The sequence below is a fragment of the Mandrillus leucophaeus genome, unplaced genomic scaffold (genome assembly GCF_000951045.1).
Source record: "Mandrillus leucophaeus isolate KB7577 unplaced genomic scaffold, Mleu.le_1.0 Scaffold156, whole genome shotgun sequence".
Lineage (NCBI taxonomy): Eukaryota > Metazoa > Chordata > Mammalia > Primates > Cercopithecidae > Mandrillus > Mandrillus leucophaeus.
Window position 1 is genome coordinate 4268056 of NW_012101543.1, and position 20184 is coordinate 4288239.

Below are 20184 nucleotides of genomic sequence, written 5' to 3' on the forward strand. Positions count from 1 at the left end.
TCTGCGGCTGCCGCTAGTCTCTCGGTCTGGCTCTCTCTCCGTCGGGACTTAGCAACTTTTTATTTCTCAGCCCCTTTTCCTTTTTTTTTTTTTTTTTCCATCCTTTGCCATGAATTGGATTGACAGAGGCGGGGGAGGCTTTGCTTTCTGCCCCGGGGAATGGCGATTCGCGTCCTGGGGCCGTGCCGGGGAGAATCGGCCGAGGAGAAAGAAAGAGTGATAGAAAAAGAGCTGCAGGAAGGAAGAGAAGGGAGACCTCCATCTGCCGCGGGCCCGGCGCGCTGCAGCGCAGCGCCGAGCTGCGCCTCGGAATGGCCCGGAGTCCGCCCCGCGCCCCAGTCTCCTCCAGCGTCAGCGGCTCCTGTGCGCGGGATGTATTGGGCAATTTTTGAAATCCTGAAGTAGGAAGAGACCCCGGAGGATATAAGTCGGGGGTGGGGGTAGAACAGATAATCTGTAAAAGATATTCAAAGAGAGAAAAGGGGAATCCTGATCGTTTCTGCCCGTGCTTGCTTTCAACTTGAGCGTGCTAGCTTTTAACTTGAAGAAGTCTCATTGGAGCATCTAGCATTCTCCAGGAGTTATTCAAAAGCTGAAACTTTCGGTGGATTGTGGGCCTGGGGAGAAGGATTCCGAGGGTGGAATTGGGAAGAGCGTGTGTGTGTGTGTGTGTGTGTGTGTGTGTGTGTGTGTGTGTGTGTGTGTACGCGCGCGCGCGCGTGTAGGTCGGGGCGGGGGCGTCGGGGGGCCACTGGGAATTCGGTGAAGAGGGCACCCCATACCATGGCAGTGCCCGGCGACGCTGCACGAGTCAGGGACAAGCCCGTCCACAGTGGGGTGAGTCAAGCCCCCACGGCGGGCCGGGACTGCCACCATCGTGCGGAGCCGGCATCGCCGCGGGACTCGGGCTGCCGTGGCTGCTTGGGAGACCTAGTGCTGCAGCCGCTCCGGCGCTCTCGGAAACTTTCCTCCGCGCTGTGCGCGGGCTCCCTGTCCTTTCTGCTGGCGCTGCTGGTGAGGCTGGTTCGCGGGGAGGTCGGCTGTGACCTGGAGCAGTGTAAGGAGGCGGCTGCGGAGGAGGAGGAGGAAGCAGCCCCGGGAGCAGAAGGGGGCGTCTTCCCGGGGCCTCGGGGAGGTGCTCCCGGGGGCGGCGCGCGGCTCAGCCCCTGGCTGCAGCCCTCGGCGCTGCTCTTCAGTCTCCTGTGTGCCTTCTTCTGGATGGGCTTGTACCTCCTGCGCGCCGGGGTGCGCCTGCCTCTGGCTGTCGCGCTGCTGGCCGCCTGCTGTGGGGGGGAAGCGCTCGTCCAGATTGGGCTGGGCGTCGGGGAGGATCACTTACTCTCGCTCCCAGCCGCGGGGGTGGTGCTCAGCTGCTTGGCCGCCGCGACATGGCTGGTGCTGAGGCTGAGGCTGGGCGTCCTCATGATCGCCTTGACTAGCGCGGTCAGGACCGTGTCCCTCATTTCCTTAGAGAGGTTCAAGGTCGCCTGGAGACCTTACCTGGCGTACTTGGCCGGCGTGCTGGGGATCCTCTTGGCCAGGTACGTGGAACAAATCTTGCCGCAGTCCGCGGAGGCGGCTCCAAGGGAGCATTTGGGGTCCCAGCTGATTGCTGGGACCAAGGAAGATATCCCGGTGTTTAAGAGGAGGAGGCGGTCCAGCTCTGTCGTGTCCGCCGAGATGTCCGGCTGCAGCAGCAAGTCCCATCGGAGGACCTCCCTGCCCTGTATACCGAGGGAACAGGTAAGCACCGGCAACTCCTCTCTCGGCTCTTGGGGAAACTTGAAACACTTGGGAACCGGCGCAGAGTGGAGAGAATCCGAGCGCTGGCAACTAAAGGGAAGATAGCCTAGAAAAGTGGTCTAACTTCAGAATTAATAAGAAACTAGCAGGTTCCCCCCACCCCCTTTCCACACAATAGTTTTATAACGGGAACAACTGAAACACGATTGAGTAACAAAACTAGATGGCATGTGTAGGGTCTTCCACAGCTGGGCCAACTTTTTAGATCTGCTACACCTGGTGTATGGCTTGCCTACTCTTTTCGGTACTCTTACGCTTTCCTTCCTTAGCAGAAATTTTAGAATTGAGTTTACTCTTTTAGCAATGAGTGATTTTTTTTAACACACAGATTTCACTAGATTTCTACTTTTTAAAAAGTAAAATGTCTTTTTAATGAAATGATATTAAACATTTATGAAAACCAGTAAAAGGATTCCAGAGCAAAGCAAGCTATGCTTGAAGGTGAGGAATTGATACACATTTTCTGGTTTTGCAGTGAATTTTATTTGGAGAGGCTGCAGCTGATAGTACCCAGTTTGTTTTTAAATATAATTTAGGGGCATGCATTATTCCATGCTAGTGTGTTTTGTATCACAAACTTCAACTTGGGGAGTAATATGTCTGAACTTTGGAATTGTTCAAAATTGTCAACTGCGCTTTAGTGTCAACTAAAAACAAAACAGTTCTCTTTAGTATGTGCATACTTAAGTGGATATTTGTAAATTCAAATGGATTTATGTAGATTTTACAGGAAATACTAATTTGGGAGGCCATTTCTAAGATTGCTGGAGATGTATATCTTCCTACAACGTGGGAGGAGGAGGAACCTGGGATTATAAAGTTGTAAATAAAACTTTAGTCACTTTTGGGGATGAGTCTCCTTATTATCATTAAATGACTTAAAAGTATAGAACAGTTGCTCTAAAGGGGATAAAAAAACAAATCCCAATTTTAAATGCATATTGTGTCTAAAAAAGCATACTGAAGTATATGCTTCTCTAGTTGAAGCAGATTTGTTCATCTCTGTCTGAAGTGGATTTGACACTTGATGGGGAGGAGGAGCTGGTTAGACACAGCAAGTGGAAATTTACACTTTTCCCTTTAAATTAATGCCTACCTATGGTACTATTAGGACAACTTTAGGGAGCAAGAGAATATCCTAAGATAAAGTAAGCTTTTTCTTTTAAGGTTATTCTGTGGATAATCATTTGGGTATTTCTAAGAAATAGCAGTCACCATATGGTGTGGGTGGCTAGTTTGTTTCTGAAATGGAGTTGATTACACAGACCTATGGCTGTTTGACATTATTTAACAGAGTAGATGACAGCATCATAGTCTGTTTATTTTAAAACAAATGTAGTTATTTGCTTTTCGTTTAGATAAAACAAATGCTTCTTGTGTTTAAGCTTACTCTAAGAGTGGAGGAGAAAGCAGGCCACTGACTGATACTTAGTTTTGGTAAAAATTTGGAAATTGTTACAGTAAAGTAAGTTATCTATTTGAGGGTAAACTAACCATTTTGATTTCTTTTCCCAGTTATAGAACAGAATATCTTTTAAACGAAAATATCACAGCTTTAAGTATGTTCAGAATACACTATTCATTAACTTATAGGGCAATATGATGTGACTATTGCAAACTTCACAACCATAATTTCTAAGGAAAATCTGGGATTTAATCGCAACTTGATTCCAAATTGGTATCATTCACCCTGTGGAATATTTTTTAATTTTATATTAACATTTATAAGTTAAGAAATTAAGGGTGGATAGAAGATAAGAAGGTAGTTAGGTAAATTAACCAGTGGCGTTCATTAACCCACAAATTGTTATTGGTTTTCTCTGGTTTAAATTGATAAATGGAGAATTTGAATTATCTGCAAAGTTATCAAAGTAAGCATTGCATATTTAATGTTTTGCTGATTAATGCTGTTGGAAAATGTAATTGCAATCTACTTCTGTAATTTTCTTTGGTCACTATTTTTTTTAAAGGCTGTGTTAATGAAGATTATTCTAAAGTGAGAAACTTTATGTCTTACGCTTGATGGAAAAACAAGAATACATTTAGCAGAAATTGAGATACTTGAAGTTTTAATGAGGGCATGGGTGCGTGTGTGCGTGTCACTGAAGGCTAGTTTTTATATATATGACCCATTAAAAGTTGTTGCTGAGCATAATTGTGGGGAGTGGGTGGAAACTAACACAGTGTACTATTTTATAAGATAGGACAGTATCTCATATACGTTAACCTTACTGTGTGAAAAGTTCAGGAGCTTACGTAGTAAATGGCTTATCTGTTTTATCATAAGGAAACAAACTTCTGATTAAGGGTGCAAAGTGTACCACTGTCATTTGCATACTTTGTGAAGTCAAACATCAAAATAATTATAAAATAAGTATATAACACTCCCCTGAATATCATCTGTCTTTTTTCTGAAGGAATGTTTACTTTCAACTCAAGACAATTCTCATAGGCAACAAGTGAACTTTAAATAGTCATTTAAGAACTTAAAAGCACAGTCTGTCAGAGTCCTCTTGAGAATTTCTTTGCACTTTGCTCATTGTGAGGCTTACCGGTGAGAGAATTTCATCATTTTCTTCTCTGTATGAATGGCAGTGGCTAGTTAACTTATGAACTATCCCTCTTCAGTGACCCTCAGTTCTAAAAGTGCAAAGAGAATATATGATAAAATTCTCATAAGAGAAACCAACTGACAGATACATTTTTCTCTCTCCCTCCCTTTTTTCCTTTCAAGAACTGTAAATCTATAGCCCTGGTGTCTGTGAATGCAAGTGGGAATATCTTTATTCTCAGGAAAGAACAAAGTTTATAGTTCTTTAAAGCTTAAAGAACTATAAAGTTTGTTTGGCTTTTAGTTTAGCCCTGCCAACGCAGTGTCTACAATACTGAGGCTGATTTTGTAGATGAGTGTGTCAAACTACTTTTTTGGTTGCCCGTGTTAAGAAGGCAAGTGTCTGTTAAGGTGGGTGTATCTTTTCTAAGTGGACTTTCGCATCCCAGAGCAGATATGTCTCTCTCAAAGTACCACTGTGCCCTCTGCCCTAAACATGGGAATATACACAGGTACCTAGACTTTCTTGGACTGTTAGATATTATGCATGATTAATATGTTATTTTTCATTGTAAAATTTTAATTTTGCAATTTTTTGCTTTTGGAAATTGTATTTGAAGGGGTGTCTCTCCATTCCCTTTATAAATAAAGAATTATAATTGGCTGCTCATTCCTCTCTAATTACTGAGACCACCTTACACATTCACTTTTGAAAGATTTCAAACCAATGCAATTTTATTTTAGTTACCTATTAAGAAAAATTTTATATTTTTACCTGTGGTTTCAGATAAACACAAAGGCATATGACTGTTACATTAATGCATCCGTACCACTTAATGATGACATTTTTTGTGATGGATACAACATCATCCATTTTGATCTTAGTTATTAAAAGAAGAGTCAAGTTTTTCATCACTGATGTGAGAAACATACTTTTAGGAGAGAAAGCAAACAACAGCAAAGCAAAAATAGGAGAAATGGGTATGATGTTTGATGGTAGGCACTGGATGGGAGGCATTGTTATTTGTTGACAAAAAACTTGCTTATTCTCAAAATGTAGAATACATTGTTTAAATTCCTAAATGCCTTTCAATATAAACATATTGCTCAAATTGAGTAAGTTTCAGAAATAATCATGGACTTTTAATTAAATTGTAACTTCTGCATTTCAGTAGTGTTACTCAGTTTATGGTGATTCAACGAACAATACTGATTACTTTTGACTTGGTGACAGAATTAAAATTAATTAATGTTAATTTCTCAAAATACTGAAAAGGGAAAACAAGATTTCCTTATCCCTCGGGAAAGGTGAAGGAAAAGAATTTTTTTGTGTGTGGGGGACAAAAATTGTGATTTTACTTTGTGAATACAGATATTTAAAGCATACTGAAAAACTTTTTTAAGTGACATAAATAGTCAGTGAATCTATATAAATTTACAGAGGCTGGAAGGAGTGAACACAGTAATTTTACTCTTTCTGCATTGAGTTGAAAGTGTAAAAAGTTAAAACTGTAGAACTGAAAGAAATGCTGTGTATGCTGGGCTGTCATGTTAATTAAATAAACAACCAGAACAGTGACTCTGTGTATGAAATACATTTTGAAAAGCCTTGGGGGAGGGGGTGCAGGCAGGCAAGGGTGAATGACACTGGCATGAAAAAACATTCATTCTATCTGCAGTGACATTTGTGTGAATTTGTTGTAGTCTATTAGGAAATTCAGCTCTGAGAAATAATCTCTTCAGAGTGCTAGTTGAATAAAGGCTTTACAAATTCAATTTTACTTCTGTTCTAAGCAAGTTCTCATTCTGTCAAGGTAGGATGTTTATAAACCTCAAAATTAGAAGCATGCCTATATATTTTGAGGTTTTTCCATTAATACGGTTTGTGTCAGTCAGCCCCGTAGAGTCAATGTCGACTTCATTGAAGACGTGTGTTACTTTATCTATCAAAAGAAACAGTTTATTTTGGGATTAGGATGGGAGTTGTATTTTTGAGAAAGAGTTATTGTTGTGAGTTGTACTGTCCTGGATGTGTGAAGATAATCAATGCAGCTATTGTATCATGCTTTTGCATTGGCTGATGGCGAAATGTCTTATGCTCCCGGAAGTGATGCATAACCCTACAGGTTTATGGTGAATTGTTTACTCGGCTGCCATGTGTCTCCTCTTCATTGGAGTCTTCCTGCTCCATTTCTGTGTGGTGTTTATGTCTTCTAAAAAAACCCCCTCAAATTGAGATTAAAAAATTGTATGCTTATATTCTGCATTCATGTGTTTAATGAACCTCTGTGAAATAATTCTAAAGACCCTCAGAAAGTCCAGTCTCCTATTCTTGTACCTAAAGATGTGTTCCATTAGTGTTCAAATGAAGATAATTCCTTTATATAGAAACTTGAATCCTTTTGGTAATTACCTATATATAGTTTCACGATAGTATTTTTTTATGAAAGGATTTTTTTTTTTTTTTTTTTAGTAAGGCTACTGTGGAATTGTTTTAACTTTGAACTGCGAATGTATGTTTGTGCTGTTATTGATATAAAATATACAGATTTCATTACTGAAAAAAAGTCTAACAGATGCGCCTGAGTTGTAGTTTAGAGGAAGATGTGTTGTATAACAATTGTAAAAAATATTAGTTGGCCATACCTGTTCATTGTGAATGTATACCAGTGTTTTAAAAGAAGATCCTACCTGTAGCTAATGTTACCCATTATCCATGAAGGCCTTTGATCAATCAACCTACCAGGTCTCAAATCAACACATTTTATCTGTGCATTAGTCCTCGTGCTAAAAATGATACAAATCATACACAGAGAGATGTGACACAGCATTGTCTCTCCAAAGTTTACAGCCTAGTGAGAGTAATGAGACATGAACATAAGAAAAAGGGAAGTCACAGTGAAATCTTAGATAATGGAGAAATGCATATAATAACTTAGAGCAGGTTTTTAACCTGGCTCCAGGACTCATTCACCTCTGCTCTGAAATTATATGCAAAACTTCATTTGTTCATTCTTACGAGCAAAAAGTCTTAGTGTCATAGGTTTTCAGAAGGTCCTCAACACATACATGGTTAAACATCAATGGTTTAGATTTTAAGCAACTTTACATTTTGAAGACATGGAGAATATTTTGGAAAATGGAAATTAGTTTGATGTACCTCTACAGTCTGCTCTGAAACAAAGGTAAAATATTGTTAGATTTAGGACATGTTACACTTCAAAATAGTGCACTGATTGTATTAATGTCGAGTTAGTTTATGACTGTAAACAGCTGGTTGCACTGATATTTTAAATGCTTAATTCTGAAAAGGCTGTAATTAGTAGACGAGAATTATTCTGATTTTAGAGAGAAGGAAACTGAGAGTTAGCTAAATGTGTGAAGATAGCCCAAGGCAAGATGGCTTTTGTCCATTTCCTCTTTGACTTGACTATGCTACTGGGGAAACTGAGTAGGAAAGGAGTCAGGCTGGTAACTTTAAGCCTTGGTATTATTTGTCATTTTTCACATGGAGCCAACTCTAAATTCTCATTCAGTATTATAAGATTGAGTCATCAGATTGAGTGTCAGATGTGTAAATAACACAAAACTTGTTCAGCCCTTACAATGAATTTTCTGGTAATCAGATAATACCAGGTAGCCTCTGGAATGAATTATTCTTGACTTTGTCGCATAAATAAATATCAGTTGTGCTGAAAAGTCTAACTTTGTGGAGTCTTATCAAACAAAAGTACTTAGCAGTGGCTGAAATATTGAATAGTTTTATTTTAGATTTTCAATACGTTGATTTTTGTATGTTCAGGATTTCAAAATTGCAGGCAAAACATAATCTGCAAATCGGTAAGGCATTTCTCCATTAGCAAAAACAACTGGTAATTTTTTTCACCTGTTATTTTGCAGTGTTTCCTTAGAATTTCATTAAAATATAAGTAAATAGGATATAATATCAGAGGAGGTCATGAAGAACATTACCATTTCGAAGATGGAAAGCTATTTGAGAAGAGTCACCAACTAAGCAATGTCTGTGTTTTTTATCTGATTAGAGCTGTCATTTCTTATTTAGGAATCTGTGAATGATTATTAAAGCTTTCAAGGATAGCCAGTCTTGCTAGCAATAGTAATAACATTACTTTAAGGGTACTCATGTTCTTTCATCCTGAGAAGATGACTGATTATAAGGGGCACATGTTGTTTGCTGAGGTGTGTGTATGTACATGTGCATGTGTGTACCTGTATGTGCATTTATGATTTGTGTGTGTGTGTGTGTGTGTGTGTGGTTTTCCCCTGGCAGAAAATTGCTTTGCTTGTATCAATTTAGTGAAGAAACAGTGTCACCCAGTGGCTTTGATGAAAACAGTCCTATAAACATTATAGATAAGCACTGTCCAATAGAGATGCAACACAAGCCATACATTTGATTTTACATTTTCTAGAGGCCATACACACCCAAGAAACGGGTGAAATGAATTATAATAATATGCTTTATTTAACCCAGCATAGCATGTCAAGATGTAATCAGTATAAAAAAAAAAGAAATATTTTGCATTCTTTTTCTTTGTGAGTCTAAATATCTTGTGTGTGTTTTACACTTAAAGCACATTTCAGTTTGGCCTAGCCCCATTTCAAGTATTAAATAGACACAGGGGGCTAATGGCTGCCATATTGGGCAGTGCAGCTCTGTATTTTTAAAGATTTGTAATATTTGAGATACTGATGTCACCTCTTCAGTTATAATGAAAAATCTGTAGATTTAATAACAATGTACAGTCTTTACAATTATATCTGTAATCTTGATAGCTCAGTTTTGTACCACTCTAATAGTTGCCAAGTCTATCTCCCCTTTTTTCTTCATTTCTCATTATTGCGTTTATTTTAAAATATGATTATTTTCGTTGGAGAGGGAGATTTAGCAGAGTTCCTTAATAAAAGACCTTTATGTTAACCTGATTTATAACACAGTATCAATATTTCCAGTTAATTATGAATTTGCCTTTAGGAGTTTGGTATGTAACGGGCATTGCTTATGGATACACTGTAAACACAACACATGTTCATGATGATTAGTCTATAATTGGGTTATCTAATGTCTCTTTAGAAATGAAAGTGCTTATGTTTGTAGTGCAGGTCATTATCTTTGTAATTTAGGAAACTAAAAGTCACAAACCTGCTCGTCGCTTTAATGGATGAAAATTGTAACAGTGTCTGTAAAGGGCTGATGACTTTTCAGTATTGCTTATATAAATACCACTTTCATGGAAACACAATGAAAATGGTTCATTTTGTGTATAGAGTGGATTGGAGATTTTGATAGTGTGGAATTTTTAAACTAGGAATTGAGATTAGGTGACTTTTGGAGCCATTTTCTGAGTTCTCTCTGGTTTGCAATTTCAAACTGATTTCAGATGAAAAAGTCTGGAAATGTTTAATGTCATGTCCTCTCCATCGCCTTTCCTGACTCTGTGAATTCATTAACAGTAGCCATAATTCCAAAGCTACATCAAGAAATAAAGAGAAAATTATATATGGCATTTTACTTTAATAGATTAACTTTTTAAAAGACATTTATTTTGTGTATAATGTTTATATCTGTGTGTGATACTCTCAGTGCTTGGGACAAGGTATATTATTTATTTTTACACGCAGATTAAGTATAGATAGATTTTTATCATAGGTACGTAGATTTTCACTTACTAGGAATTCTAAAAAGATCAAAAGGCAATAGAATCATGGTATACAAAGAAGCACATTTGGATAAAATGAAATAATGTGGACACTGGCTCACTTCTGGTAAAGTTGACTTAATTTAGACTTCTTGAAGAAGCTAGCTGAAGAATGAAATGTCATTGTAACACACATCTGTTGCTTGAAAGAGTTTATACTTGAATGTAACTAGTTACTGTTAGCTCTGGTCAATTTTGAAGTTGATTTAAATTAATATAGAGGATGTTCCGGTACCCTTTTTTTTTTTTTTTTTTTTTTTTGGTCAGTCTTTTTCTGTTCTCCATCTCTATCTACATACACATTTTATTTCATTTCATTTTCTTTTTACCTAATAGATTATTCTCCCTCAGAATGTGTTTCAAATTTTAAGGAATGCCATTCTGTCTCTCCCAGTACCTTGTTAGAATATTGAAATAAGTTTATGCAAGAATCTTGTGGTTTTGGTTTAATAGGATTTTAGTAAAAATTTTCCATCTTGTGAAGTAAGTTTAAATAACTGAATATTTATGCTATGTCTGTGGCAAGTGTTTCCTTCTCTCCAGGTATAAACCACTTAAAGAGACCTAATGGAAGTTTGAAGTCATAGAGATATTATTCAGTGGGGAATGTTTAATTTTGTGGCAACTGCTATACTGCTATGTGGAATCAGCATCCTTAGCCCATTTTTAAGCTGGCATGGACACAAATAAATGAAAGAGTTTTTATTTTTTATCGTATTTTAGAGATCCACTTCAGAAATGCTCCTTAGCAAGCAGTGTTTGTCCTCGTGGTATGAAACATCCCCTTGTTTGGGAGTTATTAATTCGGGGTCCAGCCTCAGCTGCAGTCCCTCAGGAAGTCTGGAAGAGAGAGAGCCTGCTGAACTGCTTATGCTGTATTGAGAATTTGCTTTCTAGTCTCAGGAACTAAGGAAGTCAGATTCAGATTAAGACAATTTTTATTATAAAAGGAATCAAATTTTTGTAGCTTCCTTTTCTCAACCATCAGCATTTCATTTAGAAAATTCTGGCCCAGTGTCTTGCTTATTGTAAGTGCTGGCTGGATGGTAGGAAAAATGGATGAAAAAGAAACAAGAGACTTTTTTTTTTTTTTTTTTGAGACGGAGTCTTGCTCTGTTGTCCAGGCTGGAGTGCAGTGGCCGGCTCTCAGCTCACTGCAAGCTCCGCCTCCCGGGTCTATGCCATTCTCCTGCCTCAGCCTCCCCAGTAGCTGACTACAGGCGCCCGCCACCTCGTCCGGCTAGTTTTTTTTTGTAATTTTTGGTAGAGACGGGGTTTCACCATGTTAGCCAGGCTGGTCTCGATCTCCTGACCTCGTGATCCGCCCATCTCGGCCTCCCAAGGTGCTGGGATTACAGGCTTGAGCCACCGCGCCCGGCCTATAAGAGACTTTTAACTTGAAATATTTATCTCCCCATTGTCCTGAGATTGAGGTGGTGACTTAATTGATTTAAGGAAATTTCTATGGAAAGAAGAGAAGAAATAGACTATCAACAAACCTATACATTTTCATTTTTAACATGATGTTTACATTTTGGTTACTTAAAAAAATATTTTCTTGCATATGTTACATAAGGGGCTGTGCGCTTACTGGTAGGAAATCCCATGTTCAGCATGAGTCCTAGATAACTATTTTTAGTTCACTCTCAACTGAAAATAACCAAAGCTACCACCAAGATCATTGTACTATAAAACTTTGAAAGATTTCAGGGTTCATCTTTTAGAAAAATAAAATATCAAGTGTATTTCACATTCAACTAATACGTTGAGAGAGAACAAACTCTGTCTTTATTTTCTTCCATTCCATCCCACAGGGGTCTGACAGGTGCTCTTCGGCTATCACCTTTTTTACACTCCAGTAGTCTGCATTCTTGTTGGAGGTCCTTACTGAATAGCTGTGTTTTGTGAAAAGTCTCATGTAAGGCAAATGCCATCTCTTTAGCTTTTAATTGTGATCAATTACAAAACAAAGTTTGAGATGGTTGCTTCCAGAGATGACATTGTGAAATTGACTTTTTAAAAATGTCATCCAACCGCAGTGCTAGTTCCATCATGTGGAATGATCTAGAAATTTGGTAGCCTAATTTCAGAGTCAAGTTGAACTGAAAAATCAGAAGCTTATAGGGTTTTATGGAATAATAAATTTAGCTTTTTAGTCATTTTTCTTTGGTCCTCCTAGTTTTTAATAGAACTTGACTTGTGAAAATCGAACAATTTAAGTCAGATAAGAATGTTTTGTTGCTGTAGTTTTAATACTGAGAGAAGGCACAATATTTTCATATCCTCTCACTGAAATCAGAGACATATCTTTTGAGTATGTTAGGAAGATGATCATGACATTAGATGATCTAGGAATACAATGTTTAGGGAAAAAGTGATTTCCAACCTTATGGTTTCAAGTTTCTTTTTATCTGTAGATGTCAAGTGTTCTCACAGGCAGATTTTTTAGAGTTTGCTATCACTGACAGCTTCCAGAGTTTGAGAGGTTTTTGAATATACTATTTTTAAAAATCTCAATATGGTTTTTATTTGAAAAAATATATTACTAACTGAGACATTCATTATAAATTAAACTGAAATAAAATATAATGAAGCTATTTGTGAGTTTAAATTTTGTAAAACATTTTAGAAGCAAAATCATTTGTTTGCATTCTGAGACAAGGAGCTGTGTGTATCATCTTGAATCGTGTCTGTTTTTATTCCTAGGGATTGTTTTTCCTATAATTGGAGGTTTTTTTTGCTAGATAAGTAGGATCTAAATTACAGCATAGTTATTAAGGCAATAGCCTCATTTTGTCCACTTCTCGTCATTCCTTTTTACTTAAATAACAATTAGATTTACTCATCTTAACCCCTTTACAGAACTACAGCTAGAGCTTTTAAGTGTTTTTGGTGGAACTTCCTTAAGCAATTAACTAGTCCTAATAAAAAGTGTGAGAATTAGATTGGGAATGTTGGATATATATATAACTAAACACCGATTAAGTAAGTTATCTAAAAAATAAAGTGACATTCAGATGTGAAAACCACCATAAAAATGAGTGCCAAAAACGAATGGTAGTATTTTTGTTTGTGCAGAAAGAAGACTAGATCAAAATCATATGAATAATTCCTCAGCTTTCAAAAAATATTTTATGGTCTTTTGAGGACATAATATTAGTTCACATAAAAACTAGAACCCTATATGCTTTGAAAAGAGGAGAAGACACTGAGAAAGACGCTCTTGGAAGCTGGGTGGGAAATCCAGTCATGCATTGCCTCAAGATCTGTCATTAGACCAAAACCACTCAGGGGATGATGGTCTGTGTGAGAGATCCTAATGCTATTCACGAACTCTCCTGACATTCATTAGTTTCCAAGACATTGATTCTTATTCTTTAACTTTTTAGCACATTTATCATTTTCACTTATACATGTATGCTAATGGCAATCTTATGTGAACTTTTACCTCTTATATGACCAGAATTGATTAAAAATGTCAGCAAGATTTTTATTTAAAAATCTCAGAACTTTCTCCATTTTACACTGAATATTTGCTACATTGTAAGCATTTCAGTATGACCAGATTCTTCTTTTGTTCTAACTTCTCCCCTGTTGATAATTATTCTTATATAACTGTAATGCCATGTTAATCAAACTATTGTTTATGAATTATAACAGTAAATGCCCCTGGTTAATAGATTAATCAACCTGCCTTAGGTGCTTTTGAAGTCTGTGAGGACATTGCTTAATTTCACCTACATGTAATTACATGTCATTGGACACCCTCTAAATTGAGCCGTTTATTGTAGTTCTCAAAATTTACTATGAATAAAAATTATTTGGGAAAACTATTGAAATTCAGACCTTTCAATACTGGATTATAGATCCTGTGGCCCTCCAGATACTCTGATTCAGTTCAGTGTAGAGTGGGGTCCAGAAATCTGCAGTTTTAAGGAACACCCCAGTTGCTTCTGTTGAGAATCACAGGACTATAAACTACTGTCTACCAAAACTGTACAGGAAGTTCTGACTTTGGCAGTCCGATTCAACAAAAGTTTAAAAGTGCTTGGCTCAGACAAGAAGGGTCAGTATCATGGGGAAAAACTCTACACACACACTATAGTTTATGAACCTATGACGTTCATGAATGTTTCACTTTGATTTCATTTCTTTGAAGTTCAAAAAAACTTAATTGATGATACCTCAAAGAAGTTTTTTTGATCACCCTGGATATCAATTTCCTCATCTGTAAAATAGGAATAGGAATGTCAGCTTCACTACGTGTCTCATGTGGCTGTTATAAAGGCTAAATCAAAATAAATTGCTACACAAATGTTAAATAGAAAGAATGTATGCACTCTCTGGACTGACACAGACCAAAGCTTGTATTATATACTAGTTTCTTAAACTTTCAAAACTTTAGTACCCTGTCTGTACCATAAGAATAATGTAACTGATTTCTTAAGGTTGTGAAGATCAAATTAATGAAATAATGGACAGAGGTTCTTGTAAAACATTGTGCACAGCTGAACGTGAATAATACATATCCTTGCCCATTAGAGCCAGGTCATTGAAGGTTATAGGCTAAATTTCAGAAAGCACTATGTAAAAAATGCAATCAAATTTGCATTTGATTACAAAAACTCACAAGTCTTAACAAAATATGCAAATTTAATGGAAGTTAATTAAAACGGTATTAGGGAGTTAAATTGTAAGCAAAACCACTGCCAAGTGAGGCGTCCTAGGAACCAGATAATGTAACAATAGGAGAGAGATCTGACAGGGACTTCAGATGCTTCAGGTGCTTCATTGAAAAAGGCTTAAGAGAGATATTTAAGAAAATTCATGGAGTCCTTGAATGTCTTTGTAAAAATGATGCTTTTGAGGGCCAGTTGTGTTGTGTGTCCTATAACCCCAAGTACAGAAACTTGATTCGTGCTTTACATTTGATCTGTACTCTATCTGCTATTATAACCTATATTTTGTCTTGAAAAACAAAATGATTTTCAAAAATTTTAGTTTCATTTTTCATGGTAAAATTTCAGTCATGCCCCTCCTTTTTCTCATTATATACCAGTGGTGCCATTATTCTCAAATGACAGGGACTTGCTGCTTATTAACTGTATAATACAGCTAAGCCCTGGCTCAGCTGTGGCCCTCAGTGGAAGGTAGTGAGTGTTTATTTTATCACAAAAAAATATTTCTCAGGATGTTCTCTCTTTTACCGGCTTCCACAGGGCTTTACTCTAGGCCTTAACCCTCAGACCACTCTTCTTCCAGATTTTTCCACTTATTGAATGATCTTTCAGTCTAGTCTGAGGTAGTTATTTTGGTTTGGCCCTAGGAGCAGCAGGAGTCCTGTGGAGTCTCAGGCTACTCCTATTGGTTTCAGTTTATAAATTCTGCCTAGAGTGGTCATCTCTTTCCTAACTTGGTTACAGACAGTCCATGGATTTCCACTTTTGTGATAGAAGATGGAAATAGGTGAGGAGGAGGGGACAGCAGATCACATAGGCCATGAGGGGTCATTGCAAGACTCGTTCTGAGGCAGATGGGATACCATCAAAGGATTTTGAGCAAAGAAAGGATGTTACCAGCCTTATGTTGAATAGGATGTCTCATATTCTCTGTGTTGAGAATAGGTGTTATGATGTAAGAAGGTAACCAATTAAGATTGTTATAATAATTCAGAGATGATTGGGAGTTGGACCAAAATGATAATGTCAGGGGCAGATTTTAAATATATGTTGAAATCAGTACTGCCAAGTTGGGCATTGACTGGCTGATATTTCCTTTGAGGATAGACAAGAGAGTTCCTTTAATGTTTTCTCTTATTTTAGGGACCAAATAATAAAGGAATATTTATCTTTATTTCTTGCTTTAAAAAGATCTGATTGGGTTGACTTTTTTTTTTCTTCTAATTTTATCTTCTGCCTACACCTTCCAGAAGATGTACAAACTGGATACCTGACATTCGGGAAGGTCATGACATCTGCTTACATGGAAATAAATTCTAATTAAGCATCTCAAACTCTTCACAAGTTTTTCAGTTCGTTAGGATTCTATAACGTTTTGTGTAATAAAAGTTGGTTTTGAAATTTTATTTTGATATAAATGTCTTTATATTTTAATATCCATTTTAACAAGATGAAATTTTAATAAATTTGTGTCATTCACATGCTCTTCCTTTTAAAGAGATGTATTTGCAGCTGATCGTCCTCATATCTTTTTTTAAAAATTTAATTTAATTTAATTTTAAAGTTCCAGAATACACATGCAGGATGTGCAGGTTTGCTACATAGGTAAACGTATACCATGGTGCTTTGCTGCATCTATCAACCTGTCACCTAAGCATTAGGTCCAGCATGCATTAGCTATTTATCCTGCTTTTTTTCACCCTGTCACCCCACCTGACAGGCTCCACTGTGTTGTTCCCCTCCCCGTGTCCATGTGTTATCATTGTTCAGCTCCCACTTATAAGTGACAACATGTGGTGTTTGGTTTTCTGTTTCTGCATTAGTTTGCTAAGAATAATGGCTTCCAGCTCCATCTGTGTCCGTGCAAAGGAGATGACCTCATTCCTCTGTATGGCTGCATAGTATTCCATGGTGTATATGTACCAAATTTTCTTTATCTAATCTATCATTGATGGGCATTTGAGTTGATTCCATGTCTTTGCTATTGTGAACAGTACTGCAATGAACATATGCGTGCACATATCTTTATAATAGAATGACTCATATTCCTTTGGGTATATTCCCAGTAATGGGATTGCTGAGTAAAATGCTATTTCTGGTTCTGGGTCTTTGAGGAATCACCACACTGTCTTCCACAATGGTTGAGCTAATTTACATTCCCACCACCAGTGTAAAGGCATTGTTATTTCTCCACAGCCTCACCAGCACCTGTTGTTTCTTGACTTTTTAATGATAATTGCCATTCTGACTGGCATGTGATGGTATTTCAATGTGGTTTTGATTTGCATTTCTCTAATGATCAGTGATGTTCAGCTTTTTTTTCATATGTTCGTTGGCCACATAAATGTCTTCTTTTGAGAAGTGTCTGTTTATGGCCTTTGTCCACTTTTTAATGGGGTTGGGGTTGTTTGTTTTTTTGTTTTTTCTTCTTTCTTTTTTTCTGGTAGAGTCGATGTTTCACCATGTTGGCCAGACTGGTCTCCGTCTCCTGATCTCAAGTGATCCGCCTGCCTTGGCCTCCCAAAGTGTGGGTTTATAAGTGAGAGCCACTGCACCTGGCCTTTTTCTTATAAATTTAAGTTCCTTGTAGATTCTGATTAGACTTTTGTCAGATGAATAGATTGCATAATTTTTCTCCCATTCTGTAGGTTGTTTGTTCACTTTAATGATAGTTTGTTTTGCTATGCAGAAGCTCTTTAATTAGATCCATTTCTCAATTTTTGCCTTTGTTGCAATTGCTTTTGATGTTTTGTCATGAAATCTTTGCCCATGCCTATGTCCTGAATGATATTGTCTAGATTTTCTTCTAGGGTTTTTATAGTTTTTGGCTTTGAATTTAAGTCTTTAATACATCTTGAGTTAATTTTTATATAAGGTATAAGGAAGGGGTCCAGTTTCAATTTTCCACGTATGGCTAGCCAGTTCTTCCAGCATCATGTATTAAATAGGGAATCCTTTGCCCATTGTTTGTTTTTGTCAGGTTTGTTGAAGATCAGATGGTTGTAGATGTGCAGTCATATTTCTGAGTTCTGTATTCTGTTGAATTGGTCTATGTGTCTGTTTTTGTACCAGTACCATGCTGATTTGGTTACTGTGGCCTTGTAGTATTGTTTGAAGTCAGGTAGCATAATACCTGCAGCTTTGTTCTTTTTGCTTAGGATTGTCTTGGCTGTGTGGGCTCCTTTTTTGGTTTCATATGAATTTTAAAGTAGCTTTTTCTAATTCTGTGAAGATTGTCAATGATAGTTTAATTGAAATAGCTTTGAATCTATACATTACTTTGGGCAGTATGGCCAGTTTCACAATATTGATTCTCCCTATCTATGAGCATAGAATGTTTTTCCATTTGTTTGTGTCCTCTCTGATTCCTTGGATGCTCTAAATATCTTAAGCTCTAGTATAGCAAAAACATGAGACTTTCAAAGAAAATTCAAAGCGTTCTCTATTAGTCTTTGAATAGTCTGACAAATCCCATATCCATCAAAGACATATTGCCAATACATCCCAGGTCTTTTTATAGAGGAAATACTTCTATTTTGTTTTCGTATTAAATCAGACCATCTGTTGACCTACAGAGCACTTCAGTGATAGGTGCTATATAGCTGATTGCTCTGTAAGTTTAGAGTTTGCTGATTCCTTTTTTTTTTTTTTTTTTGAGACAGAGTCTCGCTGTGTCGCCCAGGCTGGAGTGCAGTGGCCGGATCTCAGCTCACTGCAAGCTCCGCCTCCCGGGTTCACGCCATTCTCCTGCCTCAGCCTCCCGAGTAGCTGGGACTACAGGCTCCCGCCACCTCGCTGGGCTAGTTTTTTGTATTTTTTTAGTAGAGACGGGGTTTCACCGTATTAGCCAGGATGGTCTCGATCTCCTGACCTCGTGATCCGCCCGTCTTGGCCTCCCAAAGTGCTGGGATTACAGGCTTGAGCCACCGCGCCCGGCAAGAGTTTGCTGATTCTATATTGTGGTTAATTTCTGATTATGAAGCATTTTTACATACTGCTTGGGAACAACAAAAGATAAGATATTTTAAAATGTGTGAAATTAAGAGTTTTAAAATCACGTGGGAAAATACTTTTGATGACTGGAAAGTGAAATCATGAAACAAAATTGAGGATAGGCCAAATTCATAGCAGAAAGGAAACTTGTCAGATGTTCATTCTTGTTTATGTGGGAGAATAATGGGTTGTTTTTATGTACTTTTATATCCTTTTTCTGTATTTTGTAAGTTTTCAAACCTTCACACGTATTTTACAATCAGAAAAACAAAGCTTTATAAAGAAATGTAGTCCTTTGACGTTGTTCCTTTGGATATGTTCGCAGAATATTTATTAGGGCCATTGCCTTAGTGGTTGTTTGGGTTGGAGACATGGAAATTGCACCTCCAGGTGTTTTTAGGAATGGTAATGCGTGATACTCAATACTGTGTAAAACACCCTTGGAAATAAAATCCTTTTGCATTCCTAATTTTTGACCCAAAAGGCTGGACAGGCTTAAAATTTCTTATAAGATCGGAGATCCTACTGGTACCTGATCCTCCAAGGTAGATCCCTGAAATTTTAGATCAGCCTGCAGACAATTTTTGTAACTTTACCTAAAGGCAGAGTTTTATGAAAATATATAATCCACGTATATGTACATATATACCGAAATGTGTTTCAGTTTTTACAAAGGCTTTTTGGTGTCTTTTTGTTTTAGGGGTGGCAACAAAACTCTGCCACCACAACTGATACCTTGAGATGAACATGAAAACAAATGTTGTTCTGCTAAGGAGAGAAAATTCCGTATAAAACATGTAGAAGAGAGTATTGCACTACCTCACTGATTACCAGGCCAATAAGGTTACAAATAAACACCAAGTTCATAATGATTATTGTTTAAAGTAATGAGCATATTTTCTAAAAATGAGTTATTTCTGTATTTTGTTTTCATGTATTTGAGTTACATACGCTGTATATAATATTGATTAACTTCAGTTTTGCTTCTTAGGATTTTGCTGAGTATTCCCTGCATTTCCTGCATAAGACTAAGGAACTTTGTACATTTCCATTTGCTATTCCTTGTTCGAATAAATGAATACAGAAAGAAAGCAATGTGTACATAATATTTTTTTAAAATGCTGCCACATCTGGGATTATTAAAATGCTTTTTCATTTGAAGAGCTGTACAATTTTGCAGAAATAAATTTGAGAATATTAAAACAGTTTCTATAACTACTTAGAAAAATAGAGAGTGTGCTCTCACTTAACCAAGAAAAAAAATCTTTCTAGAAGAAAATATGATAGAATCAGAGAATATAAACAGAAAAATCAGTTTTACTCAATCATTCATTCCACCCAGTTTTTACTGTTCTGTCGAAGAAGAGTTAGCAGGACAGTACTAGCTGATCATACTTGCGATGGTTGAGTTAAGGTGACAGAGGTTGGTAGCCATTTC

At 37.4% G+C, this 20184-nt stretch overlaps 1 protein-coding gene across 1 annotated transcript in view; it reads left to right on the forward strand.

The window, feature by feature from the left end:
• Positions 1-783: 783 nt before the first annotated feature.
• PDE3A (phosphodiesterase 3A, cGMP-inhibited) overlaps positions 784-20184 on the forward strand; it is a 311744-nt gene continuing 292343 nt past the window's right edge. The window contains exon 1 of the mRNA XM_011975469.1: positions 784-1743. Coding sequence (XP_011830859.1) covers positions 784-1743 — 960 coding nt within the window. The remainder of the gene's footprint in view (positions 1744-20184) is intronic.